Genomic DNA, 20345 nt, shown 5'->3' on the forward strand with positions numbered 1-20345 from the left:
ATAAGCTGTCTCCGCAGATATAGACAGTGAGATTGAGAAAAGGGAGGGAGGTGTCAGAAATGAACCAAGTAAATTTGAGGGTAGGGTGGAAGTTGAAGGCAAACTAGATGAAGTCGACTAGTTCTACATGGGTGCAGGAAGCAGCACCAATACAATTGTCAATGTGGCATAGGAAAAGTGCAGGACAGTCACCGGTGTAGGCTTGGAACATACTGTTCCACATAGCCGACAAACAGGCAGGCATAGTTGGGACCCACGTGAGTGCCCATGGCTACCCCTTTTGTTTGAAGGAAATGGGAGGAGCCAAAGAGAAATTATTTAGAGTGAGGACAAGTTCTGGAGGAGAATGGTGGTGAAGGGGAACTAGTTAGGTCTGCCGTCCAAAAAAAAATGGGAGAGCTTTGAGGCCCTCCTGGTGGGGGATAGAGGTGTCTAGGGACTGGATATCCATAGTAAAAATTTGATGTGGGCAAGGGAACCTGAAATGGATCGTCTTCTCAGAAGGCTGAAAGGGGCAATCTGATTGAAGTATATAAAATCGTAAGAGGCATGAATCATACAGATTTTACTGCCAAAGTGGAAGTGTAAATTACTGGAGACCACAGCTTCAAAGTGAGAGGGTGAAGCCAGTGTTTTAAACATAAGAACTTAAGAAATAGGAGCAGGTGTAGGCCATCGTCTCATCGACCCTGCCCTGCCATTCAACAAGATCATGGTTGACCTGCCCGTAAACTCAGCTCCATCTACCTGCCTTTTCCCCGTAGCCCTTAATTCCCTTACTATGTAAAAACCTATCTAACTGTATCTTACATATATTTGGTGAAGAAGCCTCAACTGCTTCCCTGAGCAGAGCATTCCACAGATTCACCACTCTCTGGGGAAAACAGTTCCTCTTCATCTCCATCCTAAATCTTCTCTTGAATCTTGAGGCAAAGTCCCCTAGGTCTAGTCTCACCTACCAATGGAAACAACTTTCCTACTTCTATCTTATCTATCCCTTTCACCACTGAGAGGGAACTCGATGACAGTGAGGATAATATGAGTGAGGTTGATGTTCTGGAGCATGTTGATATTAAGGGAGAGGAGGTGTTGGAGTTGTTAAAATACATTAGGACGGATAAGTCCCCAGGGCCTGATGGAATATTCCCCAGGCTGCTCCACGAGGCAAGGGAAGAGATTGCTGAACCTCTGGCAAGGATCTTTATGTCCTCGTTGTCCACGGGAATGGTACTGGAGGATTGGAGGGAGGCGAATGTCCCCTTGTTCAAAAAAGGTAGTAGGGATAGCCCAGGTAATTATAGACCAGTGAGCCTTATGTCTGTGGTGGGAAAGCTGTTGGAAAAGATTCTTAGAGATAGGACCTATGGGCATTTAGAGAATCATCTGATCAGGGACAGTCAGCATGGTTTTGTGAAGGGCAGATCGTGCCTAACAAGCCTGATAAGAGTTCTTTGAGGAGGTGACCAGGCATATAGATGAGGGTAGTGCAGTGGATGTAATCTACATGGATTTTAGTAAGGCATTTGACAAGGTTCCACATGGATAGGCTTATTCAAAAAGTCAGAAGGCATGGGATCCAGGGAAGTTTGGCCAGATGGATTCAGAATTGGCTTGCCTGCAGAAGGCAGAGGGTCATGGTGGAGCGAGTATATTCAGATTGGAGGGTTGTGACCAGTGGTGTCCCACAAGGATCTGTTCTGGGACCTCTACTTTTTGTGATTTTTATTAACGACCTGGATGTGGGGTTAGAAGGGTGGGTTGGCAAGTTTGCAGATGACACAAAGGTTGGTTGTGTTGTAGATAGTGTAGAGGATTGTCAAAGATTGCAGAGAGACATTGATAGGATGCAGAAGTGGGCTGAGAAGTGGCAGATAGAGTTCAACCCGGAGAAGTGTGAGGTGGTACACTTTGGAAGGACAAACTCCAAGGCAGAGTATAAAGTAAATGGCAGGATACTTGGTAGTGTGGAGGAGCAGAGGTATCTGGGGGTACATGTCCACAGATCCCTGAAAGTTGCCTCACAAGTAGATAGGGCAGTTAAGAAAGCTTATGGGGTGTTAGCTTTCATAAGTCGAGGGATAGAGTTTAAGAAATGCGATGTAATGATGCAGCTCTATAAAACTCTAGTTAGGCTACATTTGGAGTACTGTGTCCAGAGGAGATTTACCAGAATGCTGCCTGGTTTAGAGAGTATGGATTATGATCAGAGATTAAGGGAGCTAGGGCTTTACTCTTTGGAGAGAAGGAGGATGAGAGGAGACATGACAGAGGTGTACAAGATAATAAGAGGAATAGACAAGAGTGGACAGCCAGCACCTCTTCCTCAGGGCACCACTGCTCAGTACATGGCTTTAAGGTAAGGGGAGGGAAGTTCAAGGGGGATATTAGAGGAAGGTTTTCCACTCAGAGAGTGGTTGGTGCGTGGAATGCACTGCCTGAGTCAGTGGTGGAGGCAGATGCACTAGTGAAGTTTAAGAGACTACTAGACAGGTATATGGAGAAACTTAAGGTAGGGGGTTATATGGGAGGCAGGGTTTGAGGGTTGGCACAACATTGTGGGCCGAAGGGCCTGTACTGTGCTATGTTCTATGTTCAAAATTTTGTATGTTTCTATAAGATCCCCTCTCATTCTTCTGAACTCCAGAGAGTATAGTCCCAGGCAATTCAATTTCTCCTCACAGGTTAACCCCTTCATCCCTGGAATCAACCTGGTGAACCTCCTCTGCACTGCTTCCAAAGCCAGTATATCCTTCCTCAAGAATGGAGACCATTTTAATTATGGAGAATATTTTAAAGAAATAGTAGAGAGGTAGGTGCCTGAAATGTAATGCCGGGGAGGTGGTTAAAACAACACTAAGAGGGACATGAATAGGAAGACAACTGAGGGATATAAAGCAATTGTAGACAGATACGCAGTTTAAACTGGCATTGTGGTCAGCACAGATAATATAGACCGAAGGGCCCATTTCAGTATTACAATGTTCTATGTTCTAACTTCCATCTTATCTCCCTAGCCACTAATGAAAGTCCCCTTGTAAACGAGGCCTTTGTTATAGAAAATGAATCTTGCTATTACAGCTTTATTGGCACCTGAACTATTACCCTAAACACTCATACTTTCTCTGTTCATTTTTTGTCTACAAAATGTATTGTAGCAATCCAAAGCTCATTTTTACTAGCATCTCTAGAAAACTGTCCTTCCAGATGGTGGACTGCGAAGACAGAAGAAATTATGAGAAACCTATGGCCTACAAAATTAACTTCCAAATTACACATCACACTGATTTGGAAATATTGTTGAAGTTTCTATTCCAAGCATACTTCGGAGACTATTTAGTATAAGTATCTTACTATCAGCTTAAGTACAAAAAGAGGTGGCCAACTAATCTTAGCCAAGATAGAGATGCCCACTTCCTGTTGGTAAATATAAGATTTTGTTACTTCATGTTCATTTCATTACAAGTGGCCATGTTTCATAATAAAACTTGTTTTACAAGAACACATTGCAGAAACTATGGATATAGAGAAAAACAAACATTTTTACAACAAAAATTCCATTTGCCTTAGCTTGTGAGAACCAAAGGTATGCAGCTTGACTAAGCTTTTCTGTTCTAATTGTGTTTTTCTTGCATAACCACACTTAATCTGTGTTTTTCTTGCAGTTGTCTCTCTAATACCATTTAGTCTGTCAACCAAAACACTCAAAAACTTCTCTAGATGTACCATGGAGAGCATTCTGACAGACTACATCACTGCCTGGTACGGGGGGGGGGGGGGGTCAACTACACAGGCCGAAAAACTATAGAAAGTCAGCACCATCTTTGGGACTAGCTTCTGTATTACCCAGGACACGTTCAAGGAGTGGTGCCTCAGAAAAGCAACATCCATTATTAAAGACCCCCAGCACCCAGGGCATGCCCTCCTCTCACTGCTACCATCGGGAAGGTGGTACAGAAGCCTGAAGGCACACACTGAGCGATTGACGAACAAGCTTCTTCCCCTCTGCCATACGATTCCTAAACTGACATTCAACTCATGAACACTACCTCACTTTCTAAAAAACAAATATTTTATTTGTTTTTGCACCATTTTAATCTATTCAATATACTTATATACTTACTGTAATTGTTAGATTTATTTCTATATCATGTATTGCATTGTACTGCTGCTGCTAAGTTAACAAAGTTCACGAGACATGCCAGTGATGATAAACCCGATTCTGATTCTGCCTGTGATGTGGCTGCAAATAAGTTTTTCTCTGCACTTGTGCTTGCATGCACTTGTACATATGATAAGACTTATTTTGACTATAAAGCAGTTGTTAAATTTAAGAAATGCTAAGTTATAAAATGCTTTTAAGATATTTTCAACTTTTTTCCTACTTAATACAAGACAGGCAGTGCACATGGTCCTGTTTACATCAATGGCACTGAATTAAAAGAAGATTAAGAGCTTCAAGTTGCATGGAGTTGTTGGATCTGTTTGTTACTTTCTTTGCAGTTCAACCATTATCTACTTGTATTTTAAGTTCTTATATGCGTGTAGCAATTTAATATGCTTCCTAGTGGCCACAATATGTATATGCAGTTGTTCAATGTACCTCCTAGAGGTTATATTGATACAAGCCTGAACACTTCTGGAAGCTTATTTTGGTGCTGCATTATTTGAATAAGAGAGCTCTCTCATTCACCGACTCTTATCTATGAATGGAGCAGTTAAAAAAAAAGCTACCACAATTAAATGCTCCTGGTCCATTTTTACACTTATAAGTGGACCACATTTCTTTAGCAAAAAGTCAAGGATACGCAGATGTACTGGTAATAGTGGACAAGATTTCAAGATGGGTGCAAGCTATTCCAGCAAATAAAGCCACTGCCATACAGAGCAGAAACTCTGATCAAGGATTATTTTCCTAGATGGGGATTGCCATGTCACATCAACTCTGACCAAGGAACACATTTCATTGGGAGTGTTCATCAGGAATTTTGATGACTGATGAACATTGAATGGCCTTTTCATTATCTACATCATTGAGACATCAGAACAAGTCAAACGAATAAATGGCACCATCAAACAAATAAGTATCATGAGGAAGGTGTACTATGGTCTATGGCTCTTCCTATGCTCTTGTGAAGCATCAGAGGAACCTCAAACAAGGAAACTAAACCAAGTCCATTTGAGGTGGTAACAGATGACCCTTCACCCTTGCCAGAAGTTCTCAATCTCAGATGATACATATTATGGCAGACAGTTTAGTTCATTATTGTGTGAAATTAACCCAAACTGTATGTTTCTCAATAGGATTCTGCCGCTTGGAGTGATCCAACAGAAGGAGGACACTTGATTCCTGGTGAGTGGACCCCGAAGAGCTTGATGGGAAGGTGCTTATGAACTCAGTGATAAAAGTAGAAGGCAAAAGTAAGTGGGTGCATGCCGGCCATTGTAAGCCAGAAAAATTAGTACCCGATGAAGACAACAAGCACTGTGGTTAAAGTGGTAGTAACCTCTAGATCCAGTGCCTATGCTGCTGGGCTACAGTGAGCAAATCACAAACATCCAGAAGACTTCAAGCAAATTTACAACTACTTGACTTATGAAATTTATTCTAATATTATTTATTTTTGTCATTATTATTATTTAGCAACAATAACCCCCAACAAACCTTTCCTGTAGCTGCTGATCAGACTTGCAGAATGGCAAGGAGGCATTTTAGACCATTTCCCCATACAAAACTGTTTCAGTTCATTAATACTTCAGGGAAACCTTGCAGGAACAGCCCTCTTCAGGTCGTGCTACAGCATCTCAATTGGGTTAAGGTCTGAATTCCAAACCACAAATGTTTTTCTTTTTAAACCAGTCTGTTATTGATTTACTCGTGTTTCAGATCAGTGTCTTGTTGTATCATCCAACTTCTACTAAGCTTTAGATAATAGACCAGTACCCTGACATTCTCCTGTAAAGTGTCTTGACACAATTTTGAATTCATTGTCATTAATGACTACAAGCTGTCCAGGCCCTGAGGCAGCAAAGCAGCCCCAAACCATCATTCTCCTTCCACCATGCTTCACAGTTGGCATGAGTTTTTGGTGTTGGTGTGTAGTGCCCTTTTTCTTCAAAATATCTCTGCCAAAAAGTTCAACTTTTGGCTCATCTGTCCACAGAACATTGTCCCAGATGTGTTCTGGAACATTCAGGTGGTCTTTTGCAAACTTGAGACCCGCAGCAATGTTTTTTTTTGGAAAGCAGTGGTTTCCTCTGTAGTGTTCTTCCATGAACACCATTCCTGTTCGGTGTTTTTCTTTTAGTGGACAATGACAGAGACTTTAGCAAGTCCTAAAGATTTCTGCAGGTCTTTTGTTGTTACCCTTTAGTTGTTTCTCACCTCCTTCAGCATTGCACGTTGTGCTCTTTGGTGTGATCTTTGCAGGAGTGTAGCAACAGTACTGAATTTCCTCCAGTTGTAGATAATCAGATCACATTTTATGAGAAATTAATGCAGAAAACAGGGGATTTTCTTGCAAGTGTATGTGTAATAATATCTTCTCTCACTGATGATCAACACTAGCACACCTCAGGGATGTGTGCTTATCCAACTGCTCTATTCTCTCCATATACCCATGACTGTGTGGCTAGTGATAGCTCGAATGACATCTATAAATTTGATGATGATACAACCAATAATAGCAGAATCTAAGATGGAGATGAGATATCCCAGCTTGTTGAGTGGTGCAGCAGCAACAACCTTGCACTCAACGCCAGTAAGACCAAAGAACTGACTGTGGTCTTCAGAAAAGGGCAAGACGAGGGAACAAAAACCAATCTTCATAGAGGGATCAAAAGTAAAGAGAGTGAGCAATTTCAAGTTCCTGAGTATCAAGATCTCTGAGGATCTAATTTGGTCCCAACATATTGATCCAGCTATGAAGAAGGCAAGGCAGTGGCTTCATTTCATTGGGGTTTTGAAGAGATTTGGTTTGTCACCTAAAACACTCAAAAACTTCTACAGATGTTTCATAGTGAGCATTCTGAAAGGCTGCATCACCGTCTAGTATGGGGGCAGTGCTACAGCACAGGACCAAAAGCTACAGAAAGCTGTAAGATTAGTCAACTCTATCTTGGGTACTAGCCCGCGTAGTCTTCAAGACTTCAAGGAGTGGTGCCTCAGAAAGGCGGTATCCATCATTAAGGACCTCATCACCCTCTTCTCATTGTTACCGTCAGAAAGGAGATACAGGAACCCTCTGCCATCCAATTTCTAAATGAATATTGAACACTACCTCACATTTATTGTTTCTGTTTTTGCACTATTTTATATACTTACTATAACAGATTGATTTTTTCCCTATATTATCGTGTTGCATTGTACTACTGGCAGGTTAATGAATTTCACAACAGATGGCAGTAATGTTAAACTCAATTCTGATTTTAGCTTAGACTTCTACACAGTACTATGTACAATGAGCATGTCTCCCACATACCACATTAAGCCAGATCATTTATGAAAATAATCAGCATGATTTAAGAAATATCATGTCTGACCCTATTCATGGGATAAATCCGCATCTAATGTTCATGACAAAGCTCTCAAACCTTTTCAAATGTTCACTATAAAACCATTGTACCTTGTGCATTCAATTTTACTTGAATACACAAGGTACCATTTCAGTAGAGCATGGTCTTAAATGGGGTAATGATTCAGGCTACATCCACACTAGACCGGATAATTTTGAAAACGCTGGTTTCGTGTAAAAATGATAGGCGTCCACACTATGCGTTTTTGAAAATATCTCTATCCACATTGAAACTGGGATTTTGGCGAATCTCCTCCTCCTGCGCATGCGCAGGACACATCTACCAAAAACAAGCGACATGTTTGGTGTCAAATCTCGCCGTAGAAGTGCACGTTTGTGTAGTTACAGACTAGAAAAACTTAAAACGACGGACAGCTGTTGGCTCTCGCGCAGGAGAACTTAAAACTAAAAAAAACAAATACTGGAGCGTATGGCGGCAACCGACAGGGAGTTCACGGACAGATTGACCCGGCTGATGACGAACATTGAAAAACTGACCAACTCTGCTGCATTAATAAAGCACCTTGTTAAATGTATAAAACATGTCTGAATCAGTGTTAGCTTGTATTTCCATACAATGTTACATTAGGCTGTTACACATCTATTGTCAGAGAAGTACTTGCATAAATAGGTAAACCACCTTCATACAAGCAAGGACAGAAAATAGGGCAAAGTGAGTACAGTATACTTATTTATTCAGTAAGTTATGGGTCAAAGTATTTGGTGAGTACATTTCTAACTCTTCTGGCTTCAGTCTCGTTGCCATCTGTTCTGAAATTGTTAGGTTGCGTTCAAGAAAACAATGAAATAGCGTGCTGCAGTCTGATAGTGTTTTCAAAAGTCTCTGGTTACCCCGTCCACACTGATCTCCCGAGCAGCGTTTTAAAAAATATCCACCTTGGAAAGCATTTTTGAAAAGCTCAGGTTTCAGGAGACGAAAATGCCGTTTTAGTGTGGACGGAGGGTAAAAATTAAGAGAAAAAGCTTTGGTCATGGATTTATCTGGCGTAGTGTGGATGTAGCCTCAGAAATTTTCATTGATGGTACCCATTAGAAGAACATCACAATTCAGCAAAGCTCCTGTCAAGTACTAAGAGATTGCCTACATTCATGGAACAATATGTACTTTACATGTGGAAATGTTTTCCTTAAGCAGATCCTAAGATATATGAGCAAAATTAAGCCACATGGCCCATCAATGACCCATTTTTTTCTCTCAGCCCTAATCTCCTCCGTTCCCCATATCCCTCCGTGCTTTGACCAATCAAGAATCTATCAACCTCTGCCTTAAACATACATCAGGACTTGGCCTCCACACATTCAACACTCTCTGGCTAAAGACACTCCTCCACATCTCCATTCTAAAAGGACGCCCCTCTATTCTGAGACTATGTACTCTGGTCTTAGATTCTCCCACCATGGTAAAAATATTTACTCTTACTCAAGGCCTTTCACCATTTAATAGGTTTCAACGAGGTCAGCCCTCATTCTTTTGAACTCCAATGAATACAGGCCCAGATGCATCGTATGACAAGTCATTCGAACCTGGAATCATTTTTGTGAGCCTCCTTTGAACCCTCTCCAATTTCAGCACATCCTTTCTAAGATAAGGGGCCCAAAACTGCTCACAATACTCCAAGTGATGCCTCACCAGTGCTTTATAAAGTCTCAACATGACATCCTTGCTTTTATATTCTAGTCCTCTTGAAATGAATGCTAAGATCACATTTGCCTCCTTCACCAGACTCAACCTGCAAATTAACCTTTAGGGAATCCTGCACAATGACTCCCAAGTCCCTTTGCACCTCAGCTTTGGCATTTCCTAAATGGAGAGAAAATACAAAGTGCATGGCCATACATTTCCCGACACTGTATTCCATCCCCCACTTTTGTCCATTCTCCTAATCCGTCCAAGTCCTCTTCTTTCCCAAAACTACCTGTCCCTCCATCCATCTTTGTAGCATCTGCAAACTTTCTAACAAAGCCATCAATTCCAATATTCAAATTCTTAACATATAACATGAAAAGAGTCTGCCCCATACAGACCCTTGTGGAACACTGGTTGCTGGCAGCCAACCAGAAAAGGCAGCCTTTATTCCCACTCTTTGCTTCCTGCAATTACCCACTGCTTTATCCATGTTAGAACCTTTCCAGTAATACCATGGGCTTGTAGCTGGTCAAGCAGCCTCATGTGTGACACCTTGTCAAAGGCCTTCTGAAAATCCAAGTACACATCAATTGATTCTCCTTTGTCTATCATGGCTTGTTATTTCTTCAAAGAATTCCAAAAGTTTCATCAAGCAAGATTTTCCCTTGAGAAACTATGCTGACAAAGGCTTGTTTTATCATGTGCCTCCAAGAACCCTGAAACCACATCATTAACAATTGACTTCAACATCTTCCCATCCACTGCAGTCAGACTAACTGGCCTATAATTTCCTTTCTGCCTCTCTCACCTTCTTGAACAGTGGAATGACATTTGCAATTTTCCAGTCTTCCAGAACCATTCCAGAATCTAGTGATTCTTGAATGATCATTACTAATGCCTCCACAATCTCTTCAGCCACCTTGTTCAGAACCTGGGTTGTACACCACCCGATCCAGGTGACTTAACTACCTTCAGACATTTCAATTTCCCAAGAACTTTCTCCCTAGTAATGGCAACTTCACACACTCATGACACCTGGAACATCCATCATACTGCTAGTGTCTTCCACATTGAAGACTGATGCAAAGTGCTTACTAAGTTCATCTGCCATTTCCTTATTCTCTCCCCCCCCCCATTACTACCTCCCTAGCATCATTTTCCAAAAGTTTGATATCTACTCTCACCTCTCTTTTACACTACGTATCTGAAGAAACCTTTGGTATCCTCTTTAATATTACTGGCTAGCTTATTTTCGTATTCAATCTTCACCTTCTTAATGATTTTTTAAAGTTGTGCTCTGTTGGTATTTGAAAGCTTCCCAATCCTCTAACTTCCCACTAATTTTTGCTCCATTACATGCTCTCTCCTTGGCTTTTATGTTGGTTTTGACTTCTCGTTAGTCATGGTTGTGTCATCTTGCCTTTAGAATACCTCTTCCTCTTTGTGATGTATACAGTAGCATGCAAAAGTTTGGGTACCCCCGGTCAAAATTTCTGTTACTGTGAATAGTTAAGTGAGTAGAAGATGAACTGATCTCCAAAAGTCATAAAGTTAAAGATGAAACATTCTTTTCAACATTTTAAGGAAGATTAGTGTATTATTTTTGTTTTGCACATTTTTATAGAGTGTAAAAAAGGAAAGGAGCACCATGCAAAAGTTTGGGAACCCCAAGAGATTTGAGCTCTCAGATAACTTTTACCAAGGTCTCAGACGTTAATTAGCTTGTTAGGGCTATGGCCTGTTCACAGTCATCGTTAGGAAATGCCAGGTGATGAAAATTTCAAAGCTTTAAAAATACCCTGACTCCTCAAACCTTGTCCCAACAATCAGCAGCCATGGGCTCCTCTAAGCAGCTGCCTGGAACTCTGAAAATTAAAATAAATGATGCCCACAAAGCAGGAGAAGGCTATAAGAAGATAGCAAAGCGGTTTCAGGTAGCCGTTTCTTCAGTTCGTAATGTAATTAAGAAATGGCAGTTAACAGGAACGGTGAAGGTCAAGTTGAGGTCTGGAAGACCAAGAAAACTTTCCAAGAGGACTGCTCGTAGTATTGCTAGAAAGGCAAATCAAAATTCCCGTTTTTCTGCAAAAGACCTTCAGGAAGATTTAGCAGACTCTGGAGTGGTGGTGCACTGTTCTACTGTGCAGCGACACCTACACAAATATGACCTTCACGGAGAGTCATCAGAAGAAAACCTATCCTGCATCCTCATCACAAAATTCAGCATCAAAAGTTTGCAAAGAACTATCTAAACAAGCCTGATGCATTTTGGAAACAAGTCCTGTGGACTGATGAAGTTAAAAATGGAACTTTTTGGCTGCAAGGAACAAAGGTTTGTTTGGAGAAAGGAGGGTGCAGAATTTCATGAAAAGAACACCTCTCCAACTGTTAAGCAAGGGGGTGGATTGATCATGCTCTGGGCTTGTGTTGCAGCCAGTGGCAAGGGGAACATTTCATTTCACTGGTAGAGGGGAGAGCAAATTCAATTAAATACCAGCAAATTCTGGAAGCAAACATCACACCGTTTGTAAAAAAGCTGAAGATGAAAAGAGGATGGCTTCTACAACAGGATAATGATCCTAAGCACACCTCAAAATCCACAATGGACTACCTCAAGAGGTGCAAGCTGAAGGTTTTGCCATGGCCCTCAGTCCCCCGACCTAAACATCATTGAAAATCTGTGGGTAGACCTCAAAAGAACAGTGCATGCAAGACGGCCCAAGAACCTCACAGAACTAGGAGCCTTTTGCAAGGAAGGATGGGGTGAAAATCCCCAAAACAAGAATTGAAAGACTCTTAGCTGGCTACAGAAAGCGTTTACAAGCTGTAATACTTGCCAAAGGGGGTGTTACTAAGTACTGACCATGCAGGGTGCCCAAACTTATGCTTTGGGCCCTTTTCCTCTTTTGTTATTTTGAAACTATAAAAGATGGAAATAAAAAAGTAATCTTGCTTAAAATATTCAAGAAATGTGTCATCTTTAACTTTATGCCTTTTGGAAATCAGGTCATCTTTTAGCTATTCACAATAACAGAAATTTTGACCAGGGGTGCCCAAACTTTTGCATGCCACTGTATATCATGTGCCTTCCAAACTGCTTCCAGAAATTCCAGCCATTGCTGCTCTGGAATCATCCCTGCCAATGTTTTCTTCGCCAATCAATCCTGGCCAATGCCTCTGTCATGGCTCTGTAATTCCTTTTACATCACTGCAACACTGATACATCTGACTTTAGCTTCTCCTTCTCAAATTTCAAGGTGAATTCAATCATATTATGTTCACTTCCCCTGCACTCGCCAAGGGTTTCTTTACGTTAAGCTCTCTAATCAATTCTGGTTCATTGCACAACACCCAGTCGAGAACAGCCAATTCCCTAGTAGGCTCACCCACAAACTGCTCTAAAAAGCCATCTCATAGGCATTCTGGAAATTCCCCCTCTTGGAATCCAGCACCAATCTGATTTTGCCAATCTACCTACATATTGAAATCCCTCATGACTAATTTAACTATTTTCCTTGCTACAAGACATACACACACCTTGCCTTTACTTCCAGAGTGTAGAAGTAAATGAGCCATATCAGAAAGAGATCGCTTTGCATCAATTGTATATCCATTTTATGGTGTTGCAAGGAGTAATAAGATTAAAAATGCTGCTGCAGCCTTAGAAAAGTTAAGAGATGACACTATGAAACCTTGTGATAAGTAACAACAGAAATGGTCACCATGTGCAAGGTGGGTCTTCAAATCATATGGTATTAGATCTTCTCTTAGCAGTTAAGGGGGAACATGGGTAGTTACAGGGAAGGAGTATTGTGCTTACATATCTGATAAGTCTGTAGACAACTAATTTGGCTGGTCATATCTGTAAAGCAGCAGCAAAAATACATCTGATGGATGGAATTTCTTTGATTGGATTCATTTAAGCCTCAGAAGCTGGAGTTACTCAATATTACAGCTCATATTATTCGTACTAATATGCCTCATCATAATTTACTTATTGTTTTGCTTGTTTAAATGAAATAATTAATAGAATAGTTAAAACTCGTACAAGTATGCCTACTAATCTGCCTGACAATGACATAATACTATGAATACATACCCTTTGATATTTCCTATCTTAGGTAGATCTTGATTATTTTATACTTAACATATATGTTAGTTTTACTGCTTCTGAATTTTCAGATGCAATAATTTTAAATGTGTGATTCAGAATCAAAGGGGTGACAGTTGGATTCATCTGTTTGTTATTTTCTTTGCAGGTTAACAATTACCTGTTTGCATTTCAAGTACTTATATACATATAACAGATTAATATGCTTCCTAAGGCCACAGTATATATATATGCAGTTGTTCAATATGTCGCCTGGTGGTTACATTGGTACAATTCTGGAAAGTTCTTGGTGCTACATTATTTGAATAAGAGCTCTTTCATTATGAATTTGAATTGAATTTCCCTTATCAATGTAGTATAAAAAGAGCTGCATGAGTTTTATTTCACTTCTACCACCCCCTTTGCTTAGCTGACCTCTATCACTGTCAGTTTCAATTTTCCTTTGTTCTAACAATGCTAAATAAAACAATCATGAAGCAACAAGTTTTGTGCATCTTTTCTACCTTCTGAAAGAACTTTGTATTAAAACATAAGAATCCACAGAGTGGACATCACCACTAGCCTGCAGTGATCGAACCACGTAGACCACATAGCCAAGAATTCAGACTGGTGTCTCTACTTCTTCAGAAATCTGGCATGTCCCCTTTGACCTTCACAAACATTTACATATGCACCATAGGAGGCATCCTATCTGGATGCTTCAAAGCTTGATACGGCAACAGGACTGCAAGAAAGAGCAGAGTTGTGGACATAGCTTAGCCATCATTGAAACCAGCCTCTCCTCACAAACACTGTTTACACCTCACTGTCTCAGTAAGCAGCCAACATAATCAAAGACCCCATCCACCCTGGATATTCTCTTTACTCTCCCTCCCACTGAGCAAAAAAAAAGCCTGAAAGCATGAACCAGTGTCAAAGACAACTTCTACCCCATTGTGAGAAGACTATGAATGATCCCTAGTGCAATGAAGATGGGCTCTTTGATTTCTCAGTCTGTCGCATTATAGCCTTGCAGCTTATTGTCCATTGAACTGTACTTTTTCTGTAAGTGTAACACTTTACTCTGCATTATTATTGCTTTTCCTTTATATATCTCAATGCACTCATATGAAGCAACCTGCCTGGATGTACACAAGACACATCACCACTAGCCTGCACTGTACCTCTGAACTTGGGTGAATATACCAGTTCTCATTTCACATATCAAAATTCAATTCAGAACTAATGCTGGTGCACATCTAATTCTGTGTCAATGGCCAAATACAGCAACATATACAGAGAAAAATCAGTTCTTAACCAGAAACCACAGCATTACATTTCTCTTTCACCATCTGCATACTCCCAAAACAATTGAGCACAATATCAGGTTCAACAAGAAATCACCAAATGGAGTAGTATTGCTGACATCACACACCCAACTTAACAGATTTCACTGAATTCTGTTGCTCCTGTTGAAGAACAAACAGGTAGTAAATGCTCTATCCCTATGTACATTGAATTTGAAAACCTGATTTATGATTGCTTCAATGTGCATACAGAAAGCACTTTACAAAGGACAGCAAAATGAAAATTACTTACCATTTTGCTTGAGGATGAGTGGAGGTTGACTTTGGTGTTGAATTGTACCTCTCTGCAATTAAAATCTCATTATTAAAATATTTTTAATGGCCAAAATTTTAGGCCTATTATGCGCAATAACTTTGCACACATTTTGTAAGACAAAACCTCCGTTAATCAGAATAAGTACACCTGGGTAGTGGATGATCTGTGCTCAATTGATGCTAGTACAATAAAAATGGCATCAGTAAACTTTGAAGATACTTTTCTCTTCAAACAGTTCTCATTTAATTTCTAAGGAGCGTTTGATGGCTCTGGGCCTCTAGTCACTGTACTTAAGAATAACGAAAGTGATCTCAGTGAAACCTACTGAATATTTAAAGGCCTAGATAGAGTGAAGAGAATGTTAGCATTAGCGGGAGTCCAGAAAGAATGCACAGCCTTAGAATATAAGGACGTTCATTTAGAACAGAGATGAAGAGGAAGTTCTTAACCAGTGGGTGGTGAATCTGTTGAATTCATGTCTGTGGAGGTCAGGAAGGGTGTGAAAGGTAATAGGGGGAAGGCAGGAGAATGGGGTTGAGGGAGAAAATAAATCAGCCAGGATTGAATGGCAGAGCAGACTTGAAGTGAATAGCCTATTTCTGCTCCTTTATCTTATGGTCATTCAGATACTATCCAATGACTCTTGCTTTGTAGCCGCCGTTCATGATCCGATTGCCTAGCTGTTGAAAAGTTGCAAACAAGATTATATTAAGAAGGTGACAGCTATCAATACAGTCAACTTGAAGTGTAATAGGACAGAGATTATGCAACCTGATTTAGCAAGAAAGGAGAATTTGTGGAATCAGGAATGGTGGGGTGCTGGTAATCTTAAGTGGGGAGAAAAGCAACACATTTGGTATTCCCCCCAGGCTTTTATTGTGGAAGGAAAGTGATATTTTAGAAACTTGACTAATTATATGGTGATATTAAAATTGTGGTGCACAAAGTGAACACAGCTGAAGAGATTTAGAATAGAGTCAAGAAGAATTCGCTTCCAACTTTCACTACCATGGGTTTTTCATTAATTCTTTCGTCGTTATGGTAAAAAACAATGTTTCATGCAAAATTTCAAAAGTTGCTCAACTCCTTGTTTATGTATCTCCTTAATGACCATGAACCAACTTTTTTTTTGTTCACATGTAGGCATCTACTTCAAAATGAAGAAACGCAGGGTGAGTTTATGTGTAGTTCAGTAATGACAGGTCTATTTCTGATATTTGTGGTTGCAAAAAGCAAATACATTATTACTGTCTACCTTCTCTTAAAAAAATGAAATTAAAATTCATGTTCAATGCCCATTTAGGTAAGATAAAAAGAAATTTCACCTATTTCATTGACCTTAGTAAGTCAGATGATATAAATTTCCACTGAAAGGAAAGTCACACCCCATTATGAAAGAAATTCATTGTAAATAGCTTTAAATACTTACTCTGCCCTTGTACACTGTAGTTAACATGCTGAGATTCCTAAAAAAATAAAAGACAATATAAAATATGAAATGTACCACAACAATAATGGACTGGAAATGGAACAAACTCCTCTTCGACTCCTTGATTTGCTGGCTATCCAAATCTTAGTAAATTTTCAGAATGCACTTTACCTTCAAATTCATACACATTTTGCAATTTTACTCATACAAATTCTGGAGGCATAGCAACAATTTAAGGTTACTCACCACCTAGGTGAGTAATATTTTCTACACTCACCAACATGAACTTTCCACTCACCAAAATCTGTTAATTGATTGTTAGTCAGAGAACCTGAATCTTAAGAGTTAAAATGAACTTTTGATGCAGATAAGAATCTTGTGGTTAGGGAAGAACAGCTACAGGTCAAACAAAGGATCAGATGCAGCATGAAAACAAAGAAAAATGGAGAGAAGAAACACCACAGTTAATTCTAAGCTACAATATTTTTTCAACCTTCTAAAGATGGAAAGTAGCAGAATTCATTCAAGCTAATTACTGATTTATCTTTACACTCTATGTATTTTAAGTATAAATATAAATGAATACAAACGATATTTAAAATTAATGTTTTCTACAGTCAAGTATTAGTACAAATATTTAAATCTGTTGACATATTGTGCCTCAACTTGGGTATGAATATTTTCCATCAAGAGCTGTTCAAAATTACACGACGTCTGATTTAAGCACATTCAATTTGAAAGACCGCATGGTTAGATTAAATACTGACAGGCTGCATGCAAAATATTTCCCACTAGAGAGGATACAAATATACCAAAGTTAATGCCAATTGTGAATTCCTCTGTAATGGCTTGAAACATACTGATTTTTTGATATTTCTTCTCTTTCATCTTCCAATCACAAGTTCATATCTACATGACTTCTTTCCTTGGCTACATCATACAACCTCTCTCCTTAAATCCTTTGATTCCAAATTCAAATATTCCATTTCTGTAGAGGTAAATGCAGACACCCACCTTTGTTGGAAATGGAAATTTTGATGGCTCAGCTTTGCATGGTGTATGAATCGCTGTCAGTGGTGGTGGCCAGGAGTGAGTCATTTCCTGTAGCACGCAGAATGCACTGGGTCAGAATTTTACTCTATGTTGGATGCTTCCACAGTAATAAGCTATTTTAAGTTGTGTTAATATTTAAAATGAAACCAGTTAGAAATTAAGCATTCTAGAACTTAAATATGTATTTAATTCTACAACCATATATTTCATTGTAAATTCTTGTTGGCCATTTTTATGTTGAAAACTGGTACATGTATTAAAATCTAGTTACCACCCCCACCATCAACAAGAGAGTTGCTAGTGCAATCCTACAACATGAATTTGCATTTTGGTTCCCATGTTTGTAAAGAAAATATTGAAAAGACTTAATTTATGCATGATCAACTAATAAATCAATTACCCCTTAGATCACTCTCGGCCTTTGACTTGATCACGTAGGAGATCAACCAACAAACTCAGAATACTTCATACGGTTGAACACATTTCATTTTAGATCTACAATCTCAAATAAACTGAACTGCATTTGTACTATATGGATTGAAGCAGAGCACATTTATGATAGAACATAAACATACTATCACAATTATCAAATACTTTCAGTTCTTCCCACCCATTTTGGATTACTTTTTATTCTACTGACTAAAACACTGCTCTGCACTTAATCATGTAAATTGTTTAGCAAAATCAGGAAATAAAACACCCAATTTTGGGAAATTTTGAAGTGTTCTCGTAGGAGATCTAGTGAGGATTAGCAACCATATTTCTAGGGATGCAATTATCTTGAGCCAGAACAACTGGAACTCGTGCATGCTACTTCAGTGCAACTCAATGGATTAAATGCATCATCTGTTCTGACTGAGCATCATTATGATTGTATGGCTGTATTTGACTAATACTGTATGTTTAATTAGGTAGAAGAAAAGCATAATTTCCTTCAGTTATTGATGAAAGGAAAATATGGCCTTCCTATAAAGTAATTGAAAACACCATGTTGATCTTGCTTACAATTAACCATAAGGTAAGCAACCAACATGCACTGAAGTGAAAAGGGTGAGAGAAGAAAACTGTGGCCAAAACATATGAAGACTTCCAGAATTACGCCCAGGCAATATCAGCCCCTCAAATAAAGGACTTTGGAAAAGGTATGAATAGAAAGGAAATAGCCCAAACAGTAATACTATTACCCATAATCAGAAATATACCTTCAAAATTTCATCCACACAGCTGGCATCTCCCGAGACAGAAGACTGAAAAGTTTAAAAAGAAATGAAAAGTGATTGTCTGATCATTTCATTCCTGTTATACACCAACATTACAAATAAACCATTAACAATATTATTAACAAAACTAAATTAGGTCCAATACGATTACATCCTTAAAAAAGGTGAAACAAACCACAATAAACAGAAAATACTGGAAACACACAGGTGAAGCAGCATTTGTGGATAAAGACTGAACATTTCAGCTGAAAAACTTTATTTTCTCACAAAGTGCAATAGCCCTCAGTTGCTGTTGACCCACTGGGGTGATTTCAGCATCTGCAGTTTTTTTAAAACTTTCACTTTCTAGTTAAAGTTTTCAAAATTATCTGAATTGGAAATATTTCAAATTGTCCTATGCACAAAGCAGTAATGGAATTCCCTCGCTGGAATGATTCAAGGGAGCTCATGACAACCTTGTCAAAATTGTGATGAGCAGTAAATGATAGTCTTGACACACAGATCCTGAAAAATATTTTTTTTATAATTATATAGTGGATTCCAGTGATTTAGGACACATCGGGACCAGTACATTTTGGGCTAATTAAGCACCTGGCCAAATTAGCTGACATTTTATGGAAATAGTTTATAAAGGTATCAAAGAGACAAACTGAGTAACAGATTACATGAAATACAGACAAATTAGACCACTACCAATAGTACTACAGTACTATAACATGGTATTAGTTCTTTTTTTTAAAACTTTTTTTAATTGTTTTCAAATAGTTACAGAATAAATGTGTATGAAAAAAAAATGTTACCCAGCCCCCCTCCCCTTAACCCCTCCCCCCAACATCCCTATTAAAAAAATAAGAAAGAAAGAAAAAAAAGGAATGCCTGGATATTGGAGGGTCCCCACATGCTCCATGGAGTTCGTAATAACTTTAGTATATATATTTATTTCTTTCCCCAAGTAACCAATTATTTCATCTTCAGAGCACCTATATATTTAATCCTGTCTTTTGTAAATAAGGGCGCCAAATTTTCAAAAATGTTTCATATTTATCTCTTAAATTATAAGTAATTTTTTCAAGTGGAATACAGCCATAAATTTCGTTCTTCCAACGATCTATACTTAGATATGTATCCGATTTCCAAGTCACTGCAATAGCTTTTTTGGCTACTGCCAATGCAATTTTTATAAATTCTTTCTGATATTTATTCAATTTGGATATCGGTTTTATCCCTTCAATATTACCTAGTAAAAGTAATATTGGGTTGTGTGGAAGTTGTATTCCAATAATTTGTTCCAGTAAAACTCTTAAATTTGTCCAAAAAGGTTGAATTTTAGAGCAAGACCAAGTAGAATGTAAAAAAGTACCAATTTCTTGGTTACATCGGAAACACTGATCAGATAAATTTGGGTTTAATTTATTTATTTTTTGTGGTGTAATATATAGTTGATGTAAAAAATTGTATTGCACTAATCTTAATCGAACGTTTATTGTATTTGTCATACTCTCAAGACGTAGTCTTGACCGGTTTTTTTCTTCAATTTTGATATTCAAATCACTTTCCCATTTTTGTCTTGACTTATGGACTCCTTGTTTAATTGCCTGTTTTTGAATCAAATTATACATACAAGAGATACATTTTTAAATCTTACCTTTTTGAATTAAAGTTTCTATTTCATTGGGTTTCGGTAGTAACATTGTTTGACCTAACTTTTCTC

The 20345-nt window shown here is 38.8% G+C and overlaps 1 protein-coding gene across 6 annotated transcripts in view; it reads right to left on the reverse strand.

Moving 5' to 3' along the window:
- The window catches only part of aff4 (AF4/FMR2 family, member 4), a 117848-nt gene that overhangs the window by 50808 nt on the left and 46695 nt on the right, over positions 1-20345 (reverse strand). For 4 of the 6 annotated variants that reach the window (XM_073067268.1, XM_073067267.1, XM_073067266.1 and 1 more), the window contains 4 exons: positions 18617-18661; positions 17376-17462; positions 16362-16398; positions 14909-14960 (listed from right to left, as the gene is read on the reverse strand). In XM_073067268.1, the coding sequence (XP_072923369.1) occupies positions 14909-14960; positions 16362-16398; positions 17376-17462; positions 18617-18661 (221 nt within the window). The remainder of the gene's footprint in view (positions 1-14908; positions 14961-16361; positions 16399-17375; positions 17463-18616; positions 18662-20345) is intronic. The other 2 variants (XM_073067271.1, XM_073067270.1) reach the window with 1 other exon arrangement.

Source organism: Hemitrygon akajei, chromosome 15 (genome assembly GCF_048418815.1).
Source record: "Hemitrygon akajei chromosome 15, sHemAka1.3, whole genome shotgun sequence".
NCBI lineage: Eukaryota > Metazoa > Chordata > Chondrichthyes > Myliobatiformes > Dasyatidae > Hemitrygon > Hemitrygon akajei.